Raw genomic sequence first — 25,398 nt, forward strand, 5'->3', positions numbered from 1 at the left:
GGGCTGTCGAAAATAATCAAGTTGGCCGAAGTTTGGAGCAAGCTTGATCTTCAAAATAAGTTCAAAAGTAATTTTAAGCTAAGTATTATGAGCCAGCTTAATAAGATTTAAAATATTTATATATATATATATATAATATGAGCAATATTTTGTATACTATTGTATGTACTCTTATTTTATAGAGTTTAATTCTAAATTTTTATAATATCACATCTTTTCTAATTACAGAAATATTTTTAAATTAGGTCTTATTTTAAGTTTGATTTAAGCTTAATTTAATTTAAATTTGATCATGCTCAAAATTTATCTTTAAGATTTAAAATTTCTAATTAATCGGCTCGTTTAGACTTGAGCTTTGCTTAAGTTTGAAATTAGCTTGAATTAAAATAATTTTAATTCAAACTTATCACAAAATAGATGTTCAAAATTAGTTTTAATTTAAGCTTGAACAGAATTAGAAACGATCTAGCTCACTTGCGTTGTTGCATTTAAGCGAATTTCATTTGTCAAAAGGATTTGTGACAAAGTCAAACTCAACATTTGAATTCACGTTTATGTCACTTGCGTTTAAATACAGCTAAAGAAACCTTTTATTCTTCTTCTCTTCCATCGTTATACCTATGCAAATTTCGCGTCTTGGCAAGGCAATGGACAAACGGGAAAAGTGATTGGTTCCAAGGGGGAAGCCGGCACTTTTAGAATGGTGGACAACGAAGGAAAACCACTGATCTTGTGTAGCAAATGGGTGACCGAGTTCAACTCCTAACATTTACAGCTTGGAGGAATAGTTTTCAACATCAACGTTTATAATTCGTTGAGCTTTAAATGCATTTTTTTTTCTACGGAAGCTCCTATTTTTAATATTAAGGTAGTGACATGTTTGATATCAACGTGGTGATTTGACCATGTTTTAATTTCACCAACATATGTTTTAAAAAATGGCCACAATACCCAATACTAAATATTGACCTCAAGGTTGGCTCGGGAAATAGAATCCATGACCTCCTTCATGGCTAATATAACTCACCCAAAGCTAAGTGACCTACCGAAGATTCTAAGTTGGTTAAGAGAAGTTGGTCACTCTGTATCAAAGTGGAATGCATGATCAATTCACAGCTCGATCTGGTACTACGTGGATCCTCTAATGTCCAACGACAAGAATGTAATTGGTAGCTGCTGAGAGCTAACGACTTTGAACTAGTCAACCGACGGTCGATGTACTGCAACCTCCGTCTTACTTCATCAGCATAAAATAACGCGAGCAAGAGATAAATCCTTGGCTATAAAGAAATGGCAGTGGCAAGGGCCGAACTGGCTGCCTTCCGCTCAAAAATGAATTTTCTGTTCTTCTTCTGTTCCATCATAATACCCTATGCAAATTCACAACAATTCAACTATGATTTCGCCAGTCTCGGCTCCGAAAATACAACCAATGTGATTGATTTGAGAGGAGATGCCTCTTATGATAGAGAATTCATCAGTCTTACCAAGGACACACTCGGTGGATCCATCAACAACAGCGCAGGCCAAGCAGTCTACAAAGAACCAGTGCCCCTCTGGGACAACACCACAGGAGAGGAAGCCAACTTTCTCACGTCTTTCTCCTTCATCGTCAAAGCCACCCAGACTAGCTCCCATGCCGATGGGTTAGCGTTCTTCCTCTCCAGCTATCCATTAAATCGCCCTGAGTTGGCCTTAGGCGGCAACCTCGGCCTTTTCAATGATAGCAGTAAGCTGGATCCATCGGCGAATCATTTGGTGGCAGTAGAGTTCGACACCTTTTGGAATGAGTGGGATCACAGCGAGAGTCATATCGGTATCGATATCAACTCAATCAACTCCACCGTATACGAGGAAATGGATTATAGCTTAATAGACGGTCGGAGGGCCACTGCGTGGATTGGGTACAATGCTAGCACCAAAGTATTGGGCGTCTTCCTATCCTACGGAAACAGTTCAACCTTCAATGGCTCCTTCGGCCTCTCTTGCAATGTTGACCTTAAAAAACTACTGCCCAACAAGGTGGCTATTGGATTCTCAGCCGCCACAGGATCCGTGATCGAGCTGCATCAAATACTGTCTTGGAATTTTAACTCGACTCTGGTACTGAAGAAAAATATGATCCCGCCGTCACCTTCGCCATCGCCTGCAATTGAAGCCGGTCCATCAATTTCGCTATCACCAGAAAACGTGACAAAGAACGAGAGCAAGGTCGGGGTGGTGGCAGGATCAATTGCAAGTGCATTGGTATTGCTCTGCCTTGTTGGATTGGTTGCGTTTCTTTTGCGGCATAAGAAGAAGAAGAAGAAGAAGAAGAATAAGGTGGACAGAGAAGAAGAATATTTGGATTATGACGAATACTTCGACGATGAATTTGAGAAAGGGAGAGGACCCAAGAGGTATTGTTACGAGGATTTGTCCATCGTGACGAAAAATTTTGCGGAAGAAGGAAAGCTAGGGGAGGGAGGATTCGGATCCGTTTACAGGGGCTTCATGAAGGATCTAGACCTTCATGTGGCCATTAAAAAAGTCTCAAACGGATCGAAGCAAGGGAGAAAGGAGTATGCCTCTGAGGTCAAGATTATAAGCCGGTTGCGCCACCGGAACCTAGTGCAGCTCGTCGGTTGGTGCCATGACCGCGGAAATCTATTGCTCGTCTACGAGCTGATGCCCAACGGAAGCCTTGACTCCCATCTACACAATGGAGAGAGACTGTTAACATGGCCGACGAGGTACAACGTCGCTATAGGAGTAGCCTCGGCTATTCTCTATCTTCACAGAGACTGGGAGCAATGTGTGCTCCACAGAGACATCAAGCCAAGCAACGTAATGTTGGATTCATCATTTAATGCCAAGCTCGGGGATTTCGGTCTCGCAAGGCTCGTCGATCACGGCAACGGCTCGCAGACGACAGTTCTTGCCGGTACCATGGGATACATGGCCCCGGAGTGTTTCACCACGGGCAAGGCAAGTACCGAGTCCGATGTCTACAGCTTCGGCGTCGTCTTACTAGAAATTGCATGCGGAAGAAGGCCTATAGAGCCTTTCGAGGAAGAAAAAAAAGTTAGATTGGTGGATTGGGTGTGGGATCTTTATGGAAGAAGGGCACATCTTGAAGCAGCTGATGAGAGGCTGAACGGTGAGTTTGAAGAGCAAGAAATGGAGCGGTTGATGGTTGTTGGTCTCTGGTGCGCTCATCCAGATTGCATCATGCGTCCATCTATCAAAAAAGCAATCGCTGCTCTGCAATTTGAATCTCCATTGCCCACACTTCCTCCTAAGATGCCAGTCCCTATGTTCGCGCTGTCGATGGATTCATACAATTTTAGTACCTCTTCCGTCGTAAATTCGACTGCCAGTGGTGGTTTTGGCACTACACATTCCTCTTATGCAACCACGGCTTCTGGTTCCTCTTCCCCTGTATGGCTACTTAAACAGCATAGCAATAAATTTTAACAGCACTAGTTCTTCCGACGTTCTTGTTTGTTGTGGTTATTTTCTCTTCTCAGATAGCTAGCTCTACACCCCTATTTAATTTACATCATATGTGATGTTTTGGCATTTTTGTAATAAAGATCTCTTATCGTAAATTTATTTGAAGTTTGATGCTAATTTGGTTTTGTAATATATGTCACTTACAAATATGTCAAAAAGAGTGTCTTAGGCTCACTTTGCTTTTAAGTGCTACAGGAATGAGATGTTTATTCTTGAGAGTACCTTTTAAAAATAAAAGTATAGTTAGTACTGGTCCGGAAAACATATCCATTGGCACGTCTTAATCTTCTTATGTCTCTTCCTCAATGTCAACTTGTTGACATAAACCACTGCCTGTCTGCCAAATGTTGGAAACGCATATGCAGTATGATGCATGCATCAACAACAAGAAGAAAGGTTACTGTCATCCTCTATTATAAACCATCAAAATAAAATGCTACGTTATCGGTAGCTATCCACCTAACCGTAACCGATCAACTAATAGCAAGTCGCAGAATGGTCTTAATTATGGAGCATCTAATCATATGACATTTATGTTTTATATTCCCCTCAGAGAATAACCATGTCCGGTTGACATAATAAGAAAACCAATGTGAATATTACTGTATCACGTATTGTTTTCAATGATCAAGCTGAGAAAAATTATAATAAACCTTAGGAGATGGATTTACTGCAAGATGATAATAAAAAAATACAAAAAAAAAAATAACAAACAATCACAGAAAAAAAAATTACGTGGTAAAAAAGAAATTTAACCACGGTTCCTCCTAAGATGCCAGTGGCCACGTACACGCAGCCAATGGATTCAAGAAAGTTTACTATCTCTTCTGTCGTAATAACCTCGACTGAAGTGGGTTGTAGCACTTCTAGTGATGTTGCTTCTACACGTTCTTCTTATGTATGCCACTTCTTACCCTTGCTTGGCCACCTCAACAACAAAGCCAAGATATATAACAGCACAAACTATGTAGCTCTATATATATTCTTGAGTTGCTTGCGGTTTTGAGCGTTGTATTTCCATTTATCTTTCTCAGCTCGGTATTGATGTATAAGGCCATAAATTGTGCATGTATGGACGTTTTCCATAGTGTAATAATGATTTGTTCTCATAAAATATAATTTTAGTTTTTTTATGACATAACATAGTAGTAGAAAAGCATCGGTTCTATGAATCCCATGCCCATATTCAATTCCTTCTTGCAGCAGGTGTATTTGGGTGTTATATCTACCAAAGGTTAATCTGCAATCAATCAACTAAAGGAAAAAAAAAAAATCCTCAATAAGGACGTCTCTAATGATTTTTTTTTTTATTACATTCCTGCTAAAAATAGGATCTCAAAGGCTTTATTGAATTCACGTTTGCCATTCAGGAATGAATAAGTCTCGCTTGCATTTAAGTACTGCAACAAGCCGATGTTTATTCTTGAGACATGGCAATATATTGCTGCCAAATGAATTTCTAACTAAGTCAAAGTCAACATCAAAGGGAGTCATACTGGTTTTGGATCCTAAACAATCATATTACTAGGTACTAAGATAAGTATTGCGCTCCTTATGCAGCATAACTATGGGCCGCCGCAATGGCACAACTTGTTTCATGGTTGACCACGCAAAAGTTGCATTTGTCCACTCATGATCTCCCTTCCATCCCCAGCTATTATAGATGATTAGAAATTTATAATCGATATATAAACTGGAGAATTGCTATCATTTACCTTTGCTCAGTATGGCTGCCTTCAGCTCAAGGAACCATTTCTCGCTCTTCTTCCTCCTCCTCCTCCTCCTCTGCTGCTGCTGCTCAGCTACCAATGCCAGGGCAAGCGAGATACATAAGCTGGTACACTGGTATTTCAAAGCGGTTTTCCCGTCGAAGGATATCGCATTCTCTCCGGCGCCGGAACCCGCCGGCGACACATTGCCTCCACCCGCACGCCCACCCCCTACTACCCCGTCATCACCAAATAGCAACAGCAAGGTCGCACTAGCGGCAGGGCTCGCCGCTGGTGGATTTGTGTTGCTCTGTCTCGTGGCATTGGGTTTATTCCTTCTACGGCGTAGGAGAAACAATAAGGAGATCATAGAGGAAGAGGAGAGGGATCGTGACCACGTTGAATCTATCGACGACGAGTTTGAGAAAGAGAGGGGGCCGAAGAGGTACCCTTACAAGCAGTTGGCCGTTGCCACGAAGAACTTCGCCGACGATTACATGCTCGGCGAAGGTGGCTTCGGGTCGGTCTACAGAGGCTTCTTGAAGGACGAAAACATCCACGTCGCCATTAAAAGAGTCTCCAAGACGTCGCAGCAAGGAAAGAAGGAATACATCTCCGAGGTCAAGACTATAAGCCGGCTCCGCCACCGGAATCTGGTGCAGCTCGTCGGTTGGTGCCACGAGCGCGGCGACTTCTTGCTCGTGTACGAGCTGATGCCCAATGGAAGCCTCGACTACCACCTCTACAGCAGAGGTGCGTCACTAACATGGCAGGTGAGGTACAACGTAACTCTGGAGTTGGCCTCTGCTCTCCTCTACCTCCACGGGGAGTGGGAGCAATGCGTGCTTCATAGAGACATCAAGCCGAGCAACGTGATGTTGGATTCATCGTTCCACGCCAAGTTAGGAGACTTCGGGCTCGCGAGGCTCGTCGACCACGGCCACGGCTCGCAGACGACTGTCCTCGCCGGGACGATGGGGTACTTAGCACCGGAATGCTTCACCACCGGGAAGGCGAGCACCGAGTCCGATGTCTACAGCTTCGGCGTCGTGTTACTAGAAATCGCATGTGGAAGAAAGCCAGTAGAGCCATCGGAGGAGCCAAGAAAAGTTCGATTGGTAGAGTGGGCGTGGGATTTGTATGGAAGAAGAGGAATTCTCGAAGCAGCGGACGGGAGATTGAACGGGAAGTTTGACGAGCAAGAGATGGAGTGCGTGATGGTTGTAGGGTTGTGGTGTGCTCATCCTGATTTTAGTGTGCGTCCAACGATGAAGCAAGCAATTGCTGTTCTGCAATTTGAAGCGCCATTGCCGGTTCTTCCTCCAAGTATGCCAATGCCGACGTATATTTCATCGGTTCGAACATCGAGTCGGATGGATTTTACTACTAGTAGCGGCACCTTGGATTCCTCTACCTCAACCTGGACTTAATTCTCTTGCTTCTCTATACTTCGCAGATGTTTTATTGCTTTTGCTGTTACTTCTACCTTTTTCTTTCTGTTTCAATCTTTCTTTACCATCTTCTGCTTGGTTAAATTTGATGTCCAATTGACATCATAATTTGTTGTTGATGTATTGTTTGTTCTATTGCATATTGGAACAAAGACTACTTTCTTTGAGAGAAATTATAATTGAAACTAAATATTCCTTCTCAAAAAAATAAAATTATAATTTGTTAGGTTTTTTAATTATTAGCAATTGTGTACAAAATATTCTAAGTGTATTTTTTTACATGTATATGAGCTTTATACAAGTCTAAAAAATCTCTGGTTTGAAGAATTGCAAAATTATTGGAGCAAAGTTAATGAGATCAAGTCATGCCGTTTGAACGCATTCGGGCCGCGTTCGAATGCACCAACGAAGTTTGAAAATCTTGGATTTTCGTGAGTACGAATAAGACTTGGATTTGGTACGGTTCTTCAACTAACAAGGTTCTTCTCATCTATAAATCTGAATCTTTCGTCTTAAGGGCTATCTAGACGAAAGATCAATCTCGAGGGCTACTGAGGTTGGACTTCAATCACGAGAAGCAGTGAATCATGAATTCTAGCGAGCAAGACTGAGAGGAACAAAGTCGTTTGGATCGACGAGTTGTTTTATGAGTCAGTCTTGAAACTGCTAATATTCTAATGATTGGTTTTGATCCGAGTTTGGATCCTTGATTTTTTTTCCGTTTGAGTTTTTTTACGTTAAAATCTTGGCATTCACATCTACTTTCGTTTTTAATATTTCTTTCAATTTTTACTTAAGCGAACGAGCGACATCATTACCTAGAGGTTAGATACATACGTGTGTCTAGATGTTTTTTCATAATTGATACTAAACCAATATTACAAATATATCCACATGAAACATATGTTCATCAAAGAAAGCTTTAACATATTGGATAGTTTTATAGTGTTTGAGATAGCATCATAGAAGATTGACCCAAAGTAACAACAGTACGTCCTAGAAGTCATTTGAACGTTTGGTATAAAATTTCACACTTGACAACAACCAACCCTTTGCAAAATCTAACTAAAGCCTCACATTTGGAGAGGATAAACCCTAACTTGATCCAGAACAGGTCCACAAAGTGACCCGGTGTTGTCAGTGTGGTAGTATGAGCTATAAAATGTTAGCCTAGTCCTGTCCCCAGTAGCCAAAAACTTCAAGCTTGCAGTTTTATACCCAGTACTCTTTCCATGGGACTCGAATGGGACCTTAACAGTGGCACTGCCCGCAAAGGCTTCTAGCAGCATCGATCCGTGGCAGCCATTCTTGGCATCACCGACCACAAAAGTGAGGTTGTAGAACGTGTTGCGGACGGTCCGGATGATTTGTGCGATCGCGCACTCACGCCCAGCCACGAGCTCAACAGCATACTGGCCAAAAGGAACAGAGAAATGAGCAGAGTCTATGAACCTCACAGCCTTGAGGGACTCAATGATCCATCCAGGAAGTGGGGATATATTATCTAGCTGCTTGGGAGGCAGAAGAATGCCGGATGTGGAGTTCTTGAAGACATGTGGCCCCTCTTCAAAGTCTCCATTCTTCACCAGGTTATCTACATTAGCAAGAAAATTGAAGATGGATAGGTAAATATATCAAGGACCAAAGTTGATTTGGTGTATGCAGAGTTGAAATGATTCCTTAGGGTCCAGCCAGCTTATAATTGGTACTCAGTTTCGGCCACAATACAAGCTAATCATCTCAAGGTTCTCATCGAGCATACTTAATTGCCACAATAATGAAGATTTTGACATGCTACTGATAGTGCTAATCTCAGGATATCGTAAGAAACAAAGGTATTATGTTCTACTCGTGATCATAATCTTACCTCTCGTTGGCATCGGCGGGAAGAGCTCCTTAATGGCGACAACATCCAAGAGAGGCCCACATGCGGGATCCTCCTGTACCCCAATGTTGTGAAAGATAACCTGTGCTGTTGCACCAGTAGCCCGGAATCCCCAAGCATAGGTATCAGCACCGCTGCTGCTATAGAGAGTCTGAATTGGGAGATCACCAGAGAGAGGAGGCACTGAGACCCTCAGCACCTCATCTTGCGCGCATGTCCTCGTAGCGCTGAAGGTGAGGGAGTAGACAGAACCGGGCTTGACTGTGATGTTCTGGGAAATAGTGGCCTCGTTGCCGAGTCGCACTGCATGGACCCCGTGAGGCACCGGAAAGAACATGCCACCCGGCTGTGGGCCACCAGATACATACTCGACATGGCCATGGATGGTCCAGTTGGGGAGTGAATGCTTGCCGATGATGACAGTTTTGTTGAGCTTATGTTTCAGCGGACTGATCTCAAAGTTGCCATTGAGAAGGAGCCCTGAAGAGAGTGAAAACAAGTATGAGAGAGGGACGAGATTACAATACCAAGATGAACTATGAGGAAGTAGAGCTGGTGAATGGTGGAGTTACAGATAGATGTGTAGCTCCACTTTACTCGGAATAGAGGGATGATGAAGAATCTGATCAGATGCAGCTAGAGAAAACCAACCGACCGCCCAGTCCGGCTCGGCCCGAGCCCGAACTACCGGTGGGCAGCACGGGCCAACTTTAGCTTGCCCGACCCGGCCTGAAAGCCCACCCGTCGGCCAGAAAGCACAACCCGAAGCCCGCAAGTATTTTTTGTTACTTATTTAATTATAAAATATATTTTCAATTATTAAACTGACCAAGAAGCAATTTGTACTTGCTCCTCCTAAGTACTAGCTACTCTCTAGGTTATGGGGTGCATGATGGTCCTACACTACTCCAGTCTTACTAAGTACTACATAGTACTAACTAGTTTAACTAGTCTACCTGTCTCGCCAAGTCGCACTTTGCATCTTATCAAATATCTTGACTAAGAGTCTAACATCGAAACTTTATTAAATTCTAACTAGTCTCCTACTACTAAGTAGTAATAATCTAATGGGGACAGTTGCCGACGTTTCTGAAGCCCAGCTCGTCTCGTCCAGCACGACTCACTCTCCTACGACTCTCTCGCACGTCGTGTCGGCGATAACGGGTTAGACTATTTTATCCCAGTCCGGCCCATTTCACTCGTGCGCGGATTGGCGAACAGACTGCTCGGCCCGATTGGCTCGATAGATATAATAAATGTTACTAGGTAATATAACTAAGAGAAGGAGAAGACAAAGGATGATACGACGTTTAATTGGATTATCTATATGACTGTATTTTAATAAGAGAACAAAGTACTTTACTTCCAAATAGAAGAAATGGAACAAATGTTGGGCAAAACATAATGAAACTTTACGAGTAAATACAGAAGAATGAGGAAGCTCAAAACAAAGTTTAAAGCAAAGTTATACGTCTTCCTAGGCTTAAACTCAGATTCCAAACAAATGTGAAATGAGTTTACAATGTACCCCAGGATTTGGAGTCTCATAAATGAAGCCGAGTGTCTAAGGATCAGAATTATAATCTTAAACACTCTGTGCTCTCTAATTACCCACAAAATCTTAATGTATGAAAATGTAATAAAATGCCAAGTATATCTAGATGAGATCTGAAGGTGCAGTAGCCAGGGAAATGTATCGACTTCAGCAAAGCAGAACAACTTACTATCTGGTGTTTGGGTTTGGGTTTAATGTCTGGAGACCAAAAGGAAAGCATTTAATAGCAGCAAAGACAGTCCCCTCAGAACAAACCAAAGACAGCACCGTTTCTGTTCATAGTTAAACAAAAATGGAAGAGGAAAAGCACAAGTATTGAGAACTATACCATCAAGGTGTTGGGCTCCAACAGCATGGAAGGAGAAGGAGGAGAGAAGCAGAAGCAACACAGGCATCAACCCCATTTTAGACTTTTGAAATATGTGGTAGCCAGGCCTAATACAAACAATTGGACCCTTATTTATCGCCAAGCTTCTTTGTTGTTGCTGTTCCTCAAGAACACATAGCACTTGGGCAACTCTCCTTATCCATGGCCCTTACAGGAGTCTCTGAAGTCGAACACTGGAATCCAATGTGGATATTACATTGCCCCGTAGGTATAGTAGAAGACTACTTCCTTGGAAAAATAAAATAAAGGATGGCAGAAATTACGGTAGGTTCTGCAGAGGGCTGTCGGATTGCTGCAGGCAAGCAAGAAGTCATCAAGAAGCGAGTTCCTCAAAAGGCATGCCACAGTTATGACTCTGTAGCAGGTACCGAATCTCGTATCGAATAGATCTTGCATATTTAATGGTTTCCATTGTATCTAAATTATATATATATATACACAGAGAGAGAGAGAGAGAGAGAGAGAGAGAGAGAGAGAGAGAGAGAGAGAGAGAGATTCGAATGAGTGTGATACTATGATAGGACTCAGAGGACACACTGAATTCAAATCTACGTACTGAGGAGCTTAAAAGATGTTAATATAATAAATATATTTCAAGGTGAAGAGTTTGCAGAGGTCGATGATTTGGAAATTACTTTCATAAAACTTTGAAACCATCAAAGTAGTAATTAAAATCAGAGCATTGCTGGTGAATGGTAATGCAGCACATTGCGTACCGTAGAATGTATGGTTTGCATTTAAGAAGGTCTAGTGTTATCATACATGCACTGAGAGATCTAGGGAAAACTTCATCTCTTCTAAATATGTAGTTTACCTACTGACGAGGTAAACATTACTCTTAGATGCGATCTGATAGGAAAATAAATGAAAGATGTAAGACTAAAAGTAATAGCGAAGACCACCTACGACATACGACATGGCATGTGATAGGTCTCGAATATAATCTTTTGAGGTTAAAGTAAATAAGTTGCAGGGTCGAAACGCTAAAAAGAAATCGGTGGTCAAATCGATGGCCCAGCTCACGTGCACCGACTTTCCGACATCCAACAGATTCTCGGCGACTTCCGCGCGTTGCACGTGGCGGTGTTATAGACTTAAAGCATTTAATTAAAATAATTAATTTGGCAATTAATATTTTAATGGTAATTAAGTTGCTAAACGACCGAAGTATTTCTAATATTATTAAATAGACTGTCTTTTTTGTTAAAGTAATTAAATCTTTTCACATTTTTATTAATAGTCGATTACTATTCTAGCCTGGCGTTGATGAGAAGAGTTAGATACTTAAGTTTAAAATATGTAAGTGAATATAAAAGCCGACCAAACTCTCTCCAAAGTCAGAGCAGGCTCAGGCCCATAAAGAGGGATGAGCCCAATATGCTCAGGATGCTTTAAACAATAATTATTATGATTTAAATAGTTTATGATGCTTAGTTAAATTTGATATCTCATATTAGTCATAAGTGGATATAAATGCAATACAGTGAAATATGTTTAGACATAAATAGAGACTAGGAATGTTGGAGGGGAATGCATGCATATGGAGAGTGGAGTTAGAAAGTAATGGCATCGCCTATGAATGACTTTGAGACAGCCTGGGGAATAGTTATAGCCTGTGGGCAGTGTGGGTGGTGGGCAGTGGCACTCGTAGCTTTGAAGGACGAAGTTAAGGATGCAGATGCAACTAAAACCGCGACCATGGACAGTTGGATCAAATGAAGAATTAGGAAGAAGAAGAATGAATACAATCCCCTACAATGCATCTGCTAAGTACGTTGTCTTTGTCTCCATAACGATAGAGGAGAGACATCACTCTCTCCTTAAATGCTGCAGGTCTGGCAAGTATGGAGGATTTAGATATTGGATCCTATGCTTGTTGCTACTGCAACTGCTGGCCATCTCAGATCTCAAAAGATACCTGGCAAAAGCGACAGGTACTTGGGCCTTATATAAATGTTAATGGAAGGAATACAATTCTATCACTTTATAAACATTTCCTTTGTTTTTAGAATTATTTGTAACTATTAATATTTAAAATAATCCTAAATAATTTAACAAATTAGTTGGGTGAACTACTGGTTGGTTGACCTAGTGTCCTGACTCTAATTGGGTAAACATTCCGTCCAATTCTAATTTATGAGATTAAATTAATCTTGGGAGACATTTTGGGCGATCTCGTTGGTCCCAAGAACTTTAACATTTGGGTGACCAGTTTAGAAGTTGCTGAGTCTATAATAACTCAAGTGAATTATTGAAATCAGACTTTATCCTTAAATCTATGAAGAATAGATTATTTATACGTATTAATTGTCTAGCCAATTAATTAATCTATTATATAGTCTTTTAAAATAGTAGATACCATGAAAAGAGTCTTGTTTCTTTTGTATATAAAGGTTATTTAAGGATATATATATATATATATATATACATCTCTTAAATATAAATTAGGTGCATCTATAACTGTACTAACATTATGTTGTAAAATATAATAATCATTATAAATAAGTTTATGTAAAATTTTATTTTTTAATCACTAACTATAATAGAAAATATGCATAACTTTATCATACTCTCTACTTATGATACAATTTTATACATAATTTATTACGTGATTTATCTTATATATTTAATCAAAATATAAATAAATAAGTGTTTGGTTATAAAATATTTTTAAAAGCAAAAGCGCCTACATTTTTCACGGGAGTGCAATGTGTATGATTAAGTTCATTATGATTCATTTCTTGAGAAAAATAATATAGTTACCTAACTTATATAACAGAGAGCACTAATTTCTTTTGCCTAACTTATAAAAAATAAAAACCTTTCAATTAAGCCACCCACCTAGAGGGTAGAGCCCATGCCCATGATCATGAAGGCCCCCCCGCCCCCCCTCCCCTCTCTCTCTCTCTATATAAGAACTCTTTTCTCTCTACAAATTCCTTGTCCCTTCCTCTGCCTTCCAGACTTCACAGTCATCTTTGTTCTCTCTCTCTCTCCCTCTCTCTTCGTGGAAGAGACAAAGACGAATGTATGCAGTACTGCGATCTTGTACTCTGCCTTGCAATTCTCGAAGTTGGTCTTGAGAAAGGACGTTCACTTTTTTAAATGTTTCTTCTTTTTTTCCTCTGTAGCTGATAACTTGCTAGTGTTCTTTCCTGGGATCTTAGTCGTAGTCATGTCCAAGTCTGGTGCTCTAGATCTTGCTACCTCTGTGGGAGGAAAGATCAACAAGAATGAAGTCAAGTCCGCAGTCGAACAGTACTATACTCTACTTTTCCTTTTCATCTGCCGCTATTTTCTCTTTCATCTCGGCATGCAGTCGTTATTAACTCTTCCACCAATTCCTTTTCTTTATCTATTAAATGTTCGCAATTTTTTATGTTTTGCTGTAATCCCTCTTAATTAGAACGAATCAATGAAGTCCTAGCTCTCTCTTAATTAGAGTAGGAGGCTTTATCAAACCTATCTTGACCATGCACAAGGATTTTACCTTATGCATAACCTTGCATGCATTAAAGTGCCTGCTATTGAAGCATATGTAATTTTTTTTTAAAAATATTTTTTTCCTCTCTTTTCTTATTTGCTAGTGAGTTAAAATGATTAACAATTTGAGAGAAAATTGACTTAATTTTATTTTTTCATATTGTGTTATGAATCAAATTTGGATGGATTTGAACGTAAAAAAAGTTATGATATTTTTATGAGGGGTTACCTCATGGGTTAGATTCTAATCGCTCTGGTTTCATATGAATATGAAATATGGATGAAAAGTTAAGAATAAAAAGTAGAGGATTGTCGAAACGAGGCAGAATTATAATTATCTAACCTTACGACGGTCATTGAAGGATGGCAAACGGCCAAGGATAGTGGCGAACGGCCATATAGTAAGATGGCTTATGATTAAGAGTGGTAGCTAATATTTGGAAGCTTGAAAGGTATTCTACAGTTAAGATCTACTACTATAAAAATAAATACGACATAACAACTATAATAAAAAAATAAAAATGATACAAATAAGATAACTTAATTCAATAATCAATTTCACAATAATTATCAACTCATGACCACTCCTATTTATAGAATAAAATCCTAAGGATCGAATTCACATGCAAATTATCCACTTTTTTTATGATTTAAAGTAATAAGATAAATCTAACTGACTCAATTTGACTCAACTTGATAGTCGACTTAACTCACGTTGTCAGATTGCATCGTATCATATTGAATTGCTCAAGCATTTTTTTTAATTTATCTATTTCGTTAATTAGCTTTTTGTTATTTATACCGTGGGAGAACCTCATTTCAAAATTTTGTTTTACAGTTCCCAATTTCTTCATTCGACTTGTCAATTTTGTTAGCATCGTCGTTAATAATAAATATGTCATCAATATAATGTAACAACGTAATAAATTCACTAATTTTGAACCTTTAAATATCTATGCGACAATAGAGTTTTATTCTTTTATAGTCATGACTATGACTTGCTATATAAAAGAGTAAATTATTTTATTTGGATATAAAGTAACCTCGTTTTTAACTTGCAAACAAAATGCTTCTGATCTTTTAAATTTAAACACATGAGATTGCTTCATATAAATTTTTTTTCCTTCATTTCTCTATAAAAGAAGATTATCTTCATGTCAAACCGCTAGATCTCAAGTATATTTTGCGGAAATGCTTATGAATTTTTTTTCTATAAAATAAGCTTGTGATGTTTATACTTTATGAACCTCTGTTTATAGATGGAAGATCTACAGATTCTTCAACAGCTCCATTAGTGGTTGCAGAATGATGACAACAAGCCATGATCCTAGGATAGTCCTCACTACTAAAGAGATTAAATTTACAATTCATATTTCTGTTTGATAATGGAGTTCTTTCCATAATATTTATATCTCGACATTGGATCTTGAAAACTTAGATACTTTCAAATGAATAGTTACCAGATGCAACATTAAATCTCAGAATACAATCCTCTTTCCTAGGCAGTGGTTTTCCTATAACAAGTGGCTAATATTTCCTCCTTACTCTTCAATCAAGAGCATCAAATAGGCTTATTTCGTTTGCATACTACTGTCAGGTCTCTGTTTGTTGTTGACTTCATGGAGTGTTTATCTATTTATATTTTAAACACACTTTGTTATGCGTTGCTTCGCTTTGTTATGCACTTTATTTATTCTTCTTCTAAGTTATCTACCTTATCATTCACCAGGTATGAGAAGTATCATGATAGTTTTGGCGGGGATGAGGAAACAAGAAAACACTACTACACTGACATGGTAAGACCATACTTCATACCGTTTACTTTGAAATTTAATTTAACATGCGAGTTTAATGCAATTTAATAGGAGGTATAACCGGAATTTGATGTGCATCAGGTTAATAAGTACTATGATCTTGCCACCAGCTTCTATGAGTATGGCTGGGGAGAATCATTCCACTTTGCTCACAGGTTACCTTTTACACTCATGCAAACCCCACCAAACGAAGAAAACTTGTTCATAATATTGTGCTGAAAATGTTCTATATTTCTTGTGAAGATGGAAAGGTGAATCCTTACGGGAAAGCATCAAGCGACACGAACATTTTCTAGCCTTACAATTAGGATTGAAAAGGGGAATGAAGGTCTCAGTAACTTTTCCCTGTGCAACTTACATCAAGAAGTATCAGTATGGCAAAATGAAAAATGCTTCTCTGTTCTTCTAACTCTGCAGGTTTTGGATGTGGGGTGTGGTATCGGCGGCCCACTACGAGAAATTGCTAGATTTAGGTAGTTCATTTTCTGGAGAAGTTTGTTTCTGTTAGTCGATTTTAATTCTCTGATCTAAAGCTGCATTTCTTTATGAATCATTTATGTCCTGGTTCTATTGGTTATCTTATCTGAAAATTGATTCTCTTTATAAGTGCTTCAAAAATAAGAAGCCAATAAATGACAATTCCTACTAGACAACTCTTGAGCTAATGGTGTCATACATTGTTTATCGCAGCTCAACAATGATTACGGGATTGAACAACAATGAATACCAGATATCAAGGGGAAAGGTTATTATTATTATTATTATTTAATTTTCTATTTCCTCTTTCTGGGTTCATTGCCTGGCCATGAAAAATATTTAATTGACATATAGATAGGCGGAATGTGATAATCTTTGGCCATGCTTGCATCCTAATAAGTCACAATTACAAAAAGTTTCTACCTTTTCTGCATTGATGACATTGATATTCATTACTTCCATCTTGCAGGAGCTAAATCGGATAGCAGGACTGAGTGAATCTTGCAACTTTGTGAAGGTACTTATTAAAATTGATTTCATTTGGAACCTTTGTTTTGTATACATAAGTACCTATTATTGAGCATTTCTTTGATCGTTTTCTCATCTGCAAGTTCACTCGTAGAGTTTGAGATACGGCAATTTTTCATATACTTGATACACTGACTGACTAATACTTTGTCTTCCATGCTTTACGTTTCATTTGCAGGCAGACTTCATGAAGATGCCATTCTCTGATAATACTTTTGATGCAGTTTATGCAACAGACGCAACATGCCATGCACCTGACGCGGTAAATAGAAACTTCCACTAATTCTCTTTAACATTCCCCATGAACGTAATGATAATCCACTATTTTCGGCTGGTAAAGGTTGGCTGCTATAAGGAGATATACAGAGTGCTGAAACCTGGCCAGTGTTTCGCAGCCTCTGAATGGTGCATCACTGACCGCTTTGATCCTAACAACAAAAGCCACAAGAAAACCAAGGCTGAAATTGAGCTCGGTAATGGCCTCCCAGATATCCGATCTACGAGACAATGCCTTGAAGCCTTAAAGACTGCAGGATTTGAGGTGAGTCGCTTGAATCTGGCATATGATGTATAGTTGAGACCATGAGACAATACTGTACAATTGTTTAATTTTACTCTTGAAGGTAATATGGGAGAAGGATCTGGCACAAGATTCCCCTGAGCCATGGTATTTGCCATTGGATGCTACCCGACTTTCAATAACTAGCTTCAGATTGACAACTCTTGGACGTTGCATTACGAGAGTACTGGTAAAAAGATTAAGTTTTCTTCTCTCCTGTTCCATTGTCATTTGTATGTATTTGATTACCCAACATGTACCTTGCTCTCCAGGTAAGGACACTGGAATTCATACGTCTTGCTCCAGAAGGAAGCGAACGAGTCTCAGCATTCCTGGAGAAGGCTGCTGATGGGCTTCTAGATGGTGGAAGGTGATGATCAGCTCAACCTTCATTTTTTTCATAGATAGATTCTGCAATGAAATTATGCTGAACTCTGTGTTATTTGATCGCTTTGATCCAGGAAAGAGATCTTTACTCCGATGTACTTCTTTTTGGTACGAAAGCCTCTTTCTGAGTCCTGAGAATGTTGATCTTTAATATATGGAGTCTCCAATTAAATTCTTCCTGTTCTGGGTTTGTAATTGCCTATCAAGCATGTGTGTGTTAATTGATATGTATACTGCAAAACTTGTAAACCGAACCATTTTGGAACGTGTTTATTATGGTTGTGTGTGCACAGGTCTAATTGGTGGTGAATACTATTTCTTAACTCTATGTATTTGAAATATGAATTTTATATAAGCTTTGAGTTCAGATTTAAGTGGGGTCCACATATTATTAATAATAAATTAATAAAGTTTGAAGAGTATTTTTATATTATATATATATTTATTTAAATTTATGAATATAAGTACATCAAAATTAATTTTAAATTAGTTATCATGATAATAAAATATAAAATAAATTGAGTTTAGCACTAGATGAGAAATATCCATAGGAGTATATGAGTGTTAAGCTTTTCATGGGCTTTGAGCCCAAAAATAGGTTCTTATTTTATAGATAAAAGAATCTATACAAATCAACTCCTACGTATGCACGTCGTCCGGCTCGTTATGGTTTGCACTTGTGGATCAAATTCAAAATTATGTTTACCTAATATGTCTTATACTCTAATTGAATTTACGATGAAGAGTTGTTCATTTCTTTTTACTAATTCTTTTAATTAAATTATTTTATTTTATCAATAAGTTTTTCAAGTCTTCTACTTTTAGTAGACTGTAACTTATAAAAAACTTACATTCTATGTACTATAAACAAATTTAATTTTATTTTAACTTTATTAGATTGGTTTTTCCGTGACAATTTGAATCATTGCCCCCACAACAGTTTTTGGAGAGGAATAACACTTTCCATACGTGGGTTTAGTCGTTAAGGGCGCACAGGCACAACTGAAACAGGACAGCTAGAAATGAATGGGATTGCTTTAAAATATGAAGTCAAGAATAGTAGATACGACCCCCCTACAATGCATGTGTCCCCATTACGACAGAGGAGAGGTGGGTTTCCAACCAATGTCATGTTTAAAGACATCACTCTCTCCTGTGGTCCTTCTCTATAAAGCTTCTTCTTTTGCCAGCTACCACCTATATCTGACAATTTCGTAAAAGAGCCAGGATTAGATATACAAATAGATATAGCTCAGGTACGTCTTAAGGTCTTGTTCCATGGCCATCTTTTCTTTACAATGCTCAACTGATTCATGGGTAGAAAGACGAAGCAAGAAGCGGAGCCGGAGAGAGAGTCGACCCAGTCATATAACGCGACAGACAAGCAGGCGTGCTTTGCCACTTGTTAATCACATGGATGGCTAATAAATAAGAATATGTCATCATATATATAGGCCCAACTGGATGGATCGATCCAGATTGCAACTATTTGGCTTTGTTCTCCTTTACATATTTATGGTAGATTATTATATGCCAGCCTCGTTAGATCTCTTTTAACTCTTTCATAATAAGTGAGTCCTACTTGTAGAGAACTAGTTGATACCAAGGGGGCATATCCTTTTAAAAATAGCTCATTATTATTTTTAAAATAAGACAAGTAGAGAATTATCATTAATATTTTTTTGATTTGACGTAAAATAGTTTGATCTGATATAAATTAATGATAAATTAATAATTGAGTTAGAACTTGATATAAAATATAATTCTGATAAATAATATTTATATAGGCTATTAAAAAAAATTATTTGAAAAATGAATGGGATTAAACCTAAGTACACCTGAAATATATAGTATTAGATAGGCTAGTAGCAAAGTAAATTCTTGTGTACATTTTAGGGTGCAATTGCAACTTCCACTATGTTTTAGCGAAAATAACAACAACGAGAAGCACTATTTCTATTTGGGCCCTACTTTCCTTCCGTCCGATACGCCAACTGGCGCTGTCCTTTCTGATGGGAACCCCATCAGATAGTCTGCGCTGTGGGGGATAATTTCCAAATGACTCCCTACATTTAATGTATCGGCTCAGAAGGTCCTAAAACTAACTATGTGTTTATCGCAATTTACACCCTCTCTTCTCACTATTTTCACTCGGGTCCCTGTATATTTAATAAAATACTAAAACTCACCTTGAATCGTGCGTAGCGGTAAGGATGTGAAAAATTGAGCACAAACTAAGTAAACATATATAACATAGGATTTATGTGAAATGAAAATAAATAAATTAATTAATTAAAAAAAATCTTTCAATGAGAGAGTGGATGGAGTAAAGAGGCGTTTCTCGCTCTCTCTGGTAAGAGAGAGAAGTCTTTATCCACTGACTTCGCAGTCATTATTGGTCAGTATCACAACCTCTCTCTCTCTCTCTCTCTTTCTCTATTCGTCCTTTACTAAATGTTAAATTTGCGAATAGCCATTTGAACTAAACGAGGATATTATGGCCAACTATCCTACCCCAAATATTCTCTCCCTTTAAGATTTTTTATTTTCCTCTTCTTTCTTTGTTTGGTTTGTCTTAAATGTCGTCCTGTAGGTTTTGTTGCCTAGCACTGTAATCTCAAGCTTGGATCTCTCTCTCTCTCTCTCTCTCTCTCTCTCTCTCTCTCTCTCTCTCTCCATAGTTTTAGTTTCGGAACTCAAATCCGAGAGAGGAGTGTACGCTGTGCGATCTTGTATTCTGCCTTGCAATACTCGAAGTTGGTCTTGAGAAAGGAAGTCACTTTCTGTTAATAATCTTTCTTTTTCCTCTGCAGCTGATAACTTGCTAGTGTTCTTGGCTGGGATCTTAGCCATAGTCATGTCCAAGTCAGGTGCTCTCGATCTTGCTACCTCTGTGGGAGGAAAGATCACCAAGAATGAAGTCAAGTCGGCAGTCGAACAGTACTATACTTCTTTACTTTTCCTCTGCTGTTATACTTTCTTTTATCTCGGCATGAGATTTATGGATCGCATCTTTTTAATAGCACACATTAAATCATATCCAAGTAGATGTTGGAAAGTGGAGAATGTTTTGAATGGTTGAAACTCGTAGTTGGATCCAGATATCTTTCTGGGAAAACGCTCAAGAAAAAGAGTGGCCTTGTGATTTTTAGTTTCATTTAAACCTCTGACTCTGTTTATAGATTGATGATCTATCGATTTGACAGCAGTTGCATAAGATGGTTGCAGAAGGATGAGTTCTAAAGAGATTGACTTTCCTCTTCATATTTTTGTATGATAATGGAGTTCTCTGTTCTTTCCATAGAATTCTCCATCATCTTCTATATCTTTATGCAAATGACATTGGATCTTGAATACTTAAATATTTTCAAATGGGTGATTCTCAGATTCAAAATTTATCTGGCTGTCAGTATCAATCTGACCCTCGCCACTTCACCTAGGATACAATCTTCTTTTTTGATATTCCTTCTTCTAGTCAGTGGTTACCTTGTACTAAGCGGCTAGTATTTCTTTAGAATCTGAAAATTAGATTCTTAGAAATGAAGCAACCAGGCAATTTTTCACTCATATTTCTTAAGTTCTTTATAAATCAAAATACTATAGAGTTGACAAAAAGTACTTTTGTTAAAAATTATCTCTTTATATTTATTTTATCATGTCTAATTTTATAAGATAAATCTTTTTGACATGGAAAATGTTAATTATACTACATGCATAGGAGATTAAGAAATTCATTGTTTAAGAGTTTTCATCGAAAATTACTGAATTAGAGATGTCAAGATTTTTTACATGAAAGAGATTTTGATGTTTATATTTCTAGCCTATTAGAAATTATTTCATAGAAAAATATAATTTCATATTTCTAAAGATATTTAATATTGTATTTTATTTCCACAAAAAAGATATGAAAAAATATTTATTCTCATTTAAATTTATATGAGATTTTTTATAAATATTTATGGGATGAGAATTCTTTATGGGATCAAATATTAGATTTTTATTTATTCATGTTTTCTATACATGACTTTAAAAAAATAATTAGGATATATATTTTAGAAAATATTGGTATCCTAATTTATGGATAAATTATGTAATAAATTGTATTTAGAAGAATTGAGAATCTTGCTGATAGACAAATTCTAAAAGTGGCACTCAGAATCTAAATTTTCAAGAAGATTAATCTAAAGAAAAGATGTGCTATAAGTGATTCTGGCGGAATTAAGAAAAAGATTTTCGAATTTTTGTTCATGGTCTAATCTTACGCAACGACTAATCAAAAATCTAGTAGAGATTTTTATATGCTCTTATGTTGACTCTAAATCAAATTAACTCTTTTAAAAAATCCTGGAATGGTAATTAGTAGTGCAAAATACCTATTTAAAAGATATTATGACATGTTTACTAGTTTTGACTGTTTCCATATACTATTATGATTCATTTTCTCTTACTATATGTATTATATGTTGATTTTATAATTAGACATATTCTTAGTAGGAATTTAAAAATCTGATTAGGGAGGACCATAAAAACTAAGTACATTTCTATTGTGTCATTCTCTTTTTAGGATCTGATCATTGTTTAGGCTTTTGTATTTCTTCAGATTTTATCCTATAGATTTGAGGTCATCATGTGCTTAAATTGGGTCATGATATTTCTTCCTTACTCTTCAAGAATCATCTAATAAGATAATTTCATTTGCATACTACTGTCAGATTCTCCGTCTGTTGTTGACTTCATGGTGTGTTTGCGTCCTGTACATACCTACCTGAGTTGTCTATATATTTTAAACACACTTTGTCATGTGTTGCTTCGCCTTGTTATGCAGTGATGCACTTTATTTATTCTTCTGCTAAGCTGTGTGTCTTCTCATTTCACTAGGTATGAGAAGTATCATGCTAGTTTTGGCGGAGATGAGGAAACAAGAAAACACAACTACACTGACATGGTAAGACCATACTTCATACTCTTTACGGTTTTAGGCATATAACTTCTTTTCTGCTTCCATCGACTAGGAAGATAGATGAAACTTAATTTGACATGCAAGTTGAATGCTGTTTTAAAAGAAGTATAATCAGAATTTGATGTGCATTAGGTTAATAAGTACTACGATCTTGCCACCAGCTTCTATGAGTATGGCTGGGGAGAATCATTTCACTTTGCTCACAGGTTTGCATTATTCTTTGTTAAAGAATATGGTATTACACTCATGCAAACTCAACCCCCCCAAAAACAGAACATTCATGATATGTACTGAAAGTGTTCTATTTTTCTTGTGAAGATGGAAAGGTGAATCTCTTCGGGAAAGCATCAAGCGACATGAACATTTTCTAGCCTTACAATTAGGATTGAAAAGGGGAATGAAGGTCTCAGTAACTTTTCCCTGTGCAACTTACATCAAGAAGTATCAGTTTGACAAAATGAAAAATGCTTCTCTGTTTTTCTAACTCTGCAGGTTTTGGATGTGGGGTGTGGTATCGGCGGCCCACTACGAGAAATTGCTAGATTTAGGTAGTTCATTTTCTGGAGAAGTTTGTTTCTGTTAGTCGATTTTTATTCTCTGATCTAAAGCTGCATTTCTTTATGAATCATTTATGTCCTGGTTCTATTGGTTATCTTATCTGAAAATTGATTCTCTTTATAAGTGCTTCAAAAATAAGAAGCCAATAAATGACAATTCCTACTCGACAACTCTTGAGCTAATGGTATCATACATTGTTTATCGCAGCTCAACAATGATTACGGGATTGAACAACAATGAATACCAGATATCAAGGGGAAAGGTTATTATTATTATTTATTTTTCTATTTCCTCTTTCTGGGTTCATTGCCTGGCCATGAAAAATATTTAATTGACATATAGATAGGCGGAATGTGATAATCTTTGGCCATGCTTGCATCCTAATAAGTCACAATTACAAAAAGTTTCTACCTTTTCTGCATTGATGACATTGATATTCATTACTTCCATCTTGCAGGAGCTAAATCGGATAGCAGGACTGAGTGAATCTTGCAACTTTGTGAAGGTACTTATTACAATTGATTTCGCTTGATTAAAGATACCAACATCACTGAAACCTATTTTTCTTTATTCATAAGTACCTGTTTTGAGCATTTCTTTGAAAATTTGCCCTTTGCTAGCTCACTCTTAACATTTGAGATTTGAGATATGATGATTTTCATATACCTCTCTAGGAATTTGGTATAAATATTCAAATATGGCAATGCTTACTTGATAAATTAACTTATACTTGTGTTCTGCATTCTTTGCTTTACACTTTGCAGGCAGACTTCATGAAGATGTCATTCTCCGATAATACCTTTGATGCTGTTTATGCGATAGAGGCAACATGCCATGCACCTGACGCGGTAGATTACCTACATATTCTTGTGTGAGACTTCCACTGATTCTCTTTTAAATCCTCATGAACATAATGCCAATCCACTATTTTTCGTTGGTACAGGTTGGCTGCTATAAGGAGATATACAGAGTTCTGAAGCCTGGTCAGTGTTTCGCAGCCTATGAATGGTGCATTACCGACCACTTTAATCCTAACAATGAAAGCCACAAGAAAACCAAGGCTGAAATTGAGCTTGGTAATGGCCTCCCAGATATCCGATCTACGAGACAATGCCTTGAAGCCTTAAAGAATGCAGGATTTGAGGTGAGCCACTTGAATCTGACATATTCTGCATAGATGAGATCATGAGACTGTACTGTATACTTCTTCCTTTTCTTGAAGGTTATATGGGAGAAGGATCTGGCACAAGATTCCCCTGAACCATGGTATTTGCCATTGGATACTAGTCGACTTTCAATAACTAGCTTCAGATTGACAGCTGTTGGACGTTGCATTACGAGAACAATGGTAATAGATGTTACACATCACTCTTAACGTTTTCTTATATCCTGTGCCATAACATTTGTATTTGATTGCCCAATGCTTTCCTCTCCAGGTTAAGGCACTGGAGTTTATAGGTCTTGCTCCAGAAGGAAGCCAACGAGTCTCAGCCTTCCTAGAGAAGGCTGCAGAAGGGCTTGTAGACGGCGGAAGGTGAGCTTATTATACAACCACCTTCATTTTAATAGATAGATCCTGCAATGTGCTGAATTATGTTATTTGATTACCTGATACAGGAAAGAGATCTTTACGCCGATGTACTTCTTCTTGGTACGAAAGCCTCTTTCAGAGTCCTGACAAATGATGCTGATTTCTCTGGCTATCTTTCAAGATTTGTCAGCTATAAGTCTACCATCGTGTGTTCAGGAACTTATCTCTTTGTTTTTAGTTTTTGGATATCTGATTAAATTCTTCCTCTTCTGGGCTTTGTAATTTGCTGGAAATTGCTTATCGAACATATGCCTGTTACTTGCTATACTGCAAAAATTTGTTAACTGAAGCACCTTGGAAGGTGTTTTATTAGTAAGATTGTGTGTGCGCAATAGTTAGAACAGAGTTTGAGATTGCAATATATATCGTACTCATGTATGCAGTTTCTTATCTTGGTGCAAATAATGCGAAGCACGATTCTAATAATGTGCGGTGAGAATGAAATTTTTCTCTAGATAATTTCAAATTGATTGATCAATTATCATTCAGGGGAGAAAAAAAGGAAGAGCTCGTATGTAGCTTGTTTCGAAGACTACTAAAAACGAAATAGAGCAAGAC

The 25,398-nt window shown here is 37.8% G+C and overlaps 4 protein-coding genes across 6 annotated transcripts; 3 read left to right on the plus strand and 1 right to left on the minus strand.

The window, feature by feature from the left end:
• Nucleotides 1–1,290: 1,290 nt before the first annotated feature.
• LOC140762114 (L-type lectin-domain containing receptor kinase IX.1-like) lies at nucleotides 1,291–6,634 on the plus strand. The gene is made up of 2 exons (XM_073099731.1): nucleotides 1,291–3,449; nucleotides 5,221–6,634. The coding sequence occupies exons 1-2, from the start codon at nucleotides 1,291–1,293 to the stop codon at nucleotides 6,632–6,634; spliced, it is 3,573 nt and encodes a 1,190-aa protein (XP_072955832.1).
• An 865-nt stretch (nucleotides 6,635–7,499) lies between these two features.
• LOC140763022 (protein TEEBE-like) lies at nucleotides 7,500–10,635 on the minus strand. The gene is made up of 3 exons (XM_073101049.1): nucleotides 10,424–10,635; nucleotides 8,523–9,020; nucleotides 7,500–8,249 (listed from the first exon to the last, which is right to left on the minus strand). Exons 1-3 carry the CDS (start codon nucleotides 10,497–10,499, stop codon nucleotides 7,729–7,731), a joined length of 1,095 nt encoding a protein of 364 aa, XP_072957150.1. The 5' UTR covers nucleotides 10,500–10,635; the 3' UTR covers nucleotides 7,500–7,728.
• A 2,800-nt stretch (nucleotides 10,636–13,435) lies between these two features.
• On the plus strand, nucleotides 13,436–18,030 carry LOC140763023 (cycloartenol-C-24-methyltransferase 1-like). Its single transcript, XM_073101050.1, has 13 exons — nucleotides 13,436–13,511; nucleotides 13,615–13,741; nucleotides 15,696–15,762; nucleotides 15,862–15,935; nucleotides 16,024–16,108; nucleotides 16,198–16,253; nucleotides 16,471–16,525; nucleotides 16,727–16,774; nucleotides 16,964–17,047; nucleotides 17,126–17,326; nucleotides 17,409–17,534; nucleotides 17,617–17,714; nucleotides 17,806–18,030. Exons 2-13 carry the CDS (start codon nucleotides 13,659–13,661, stop codon nucleotides 17,864–17,866), a joined length of 1,038 nt encoding a protein of 345 aa, XP_072957151.1. The 5' UTR covers nucleotides 13,436–13,511; nucleotides 13,615–13,658; the 3' UTR covers nucleotides 17,867–18,030.
• A 2,278-nt stretch (nucleotides 18,031–20,308) lies between these two features.
• On the plus strand, nucleotides 20,309–25,156 carry LOC140763582 (cycloartenol-C-24-methyltransferase 1). 3 transcript variants are annotated; one of them, XM_073101837.1, is made up of 13 exons: nucleotides 20,309–20,453; nucleotides 20,545–20,671; nucleotides 22,610–22,676; nucleotides 22,824–22,897; nucleotides 23,010–23,094; nucleotides 23,184–23,239; nucleotides 23,457–23,511; nucleotides 23,707–23,754; nucleotides 24,014–24,097; nucleotides 24,193–24,393; nucleotides 24,472–24,597; nucleotides 24,686–24,783; nucleotides 24,867–25,156. In XM_073101837.1, the coding sequence occupies exons 2-13, from the start codon at nucleotides 20,589–20,591 to the stop codon at nucleotides 24,925–24,927; spliced, it is 1,038 nt and encodes a 345-aa protein (XP_072957938.1). In that variant the 5' UTR covers nucleotides 20,309–20,453; nucleotides 20,545–20,588; the 3' UTR covers nucleotides 24,928–25,156. The 3 variants fall into 3 exon arrangements, with proteins under 3 accessions (XP_072957938.1, XP_072957937.1, XP_072957936.1); XM_073101836.1 differs by having other exon boundaries at nucleotides 20,320–20,463; XM_073101835.1 differs by having other exon boundaries at nucleotides 20,349–20,671.
• Nucleotides 25,157–25,398: the final 242 nt, after the last annotated feature.

The sequence above is a fragment of the Typha angustifolia genome, chromosome 7, assembly GCF_048772165.1.
Source record: "Typha angustifolia cultivar Huaian chromosome 7, ASM4877216v1, whole genome shotgun sequence".
NCBI lineage: Eukaryota > Viridiplantae > Streptophyta > Magnoliopsida > Poales > Typhaceae > Typha > Typha angustifolia.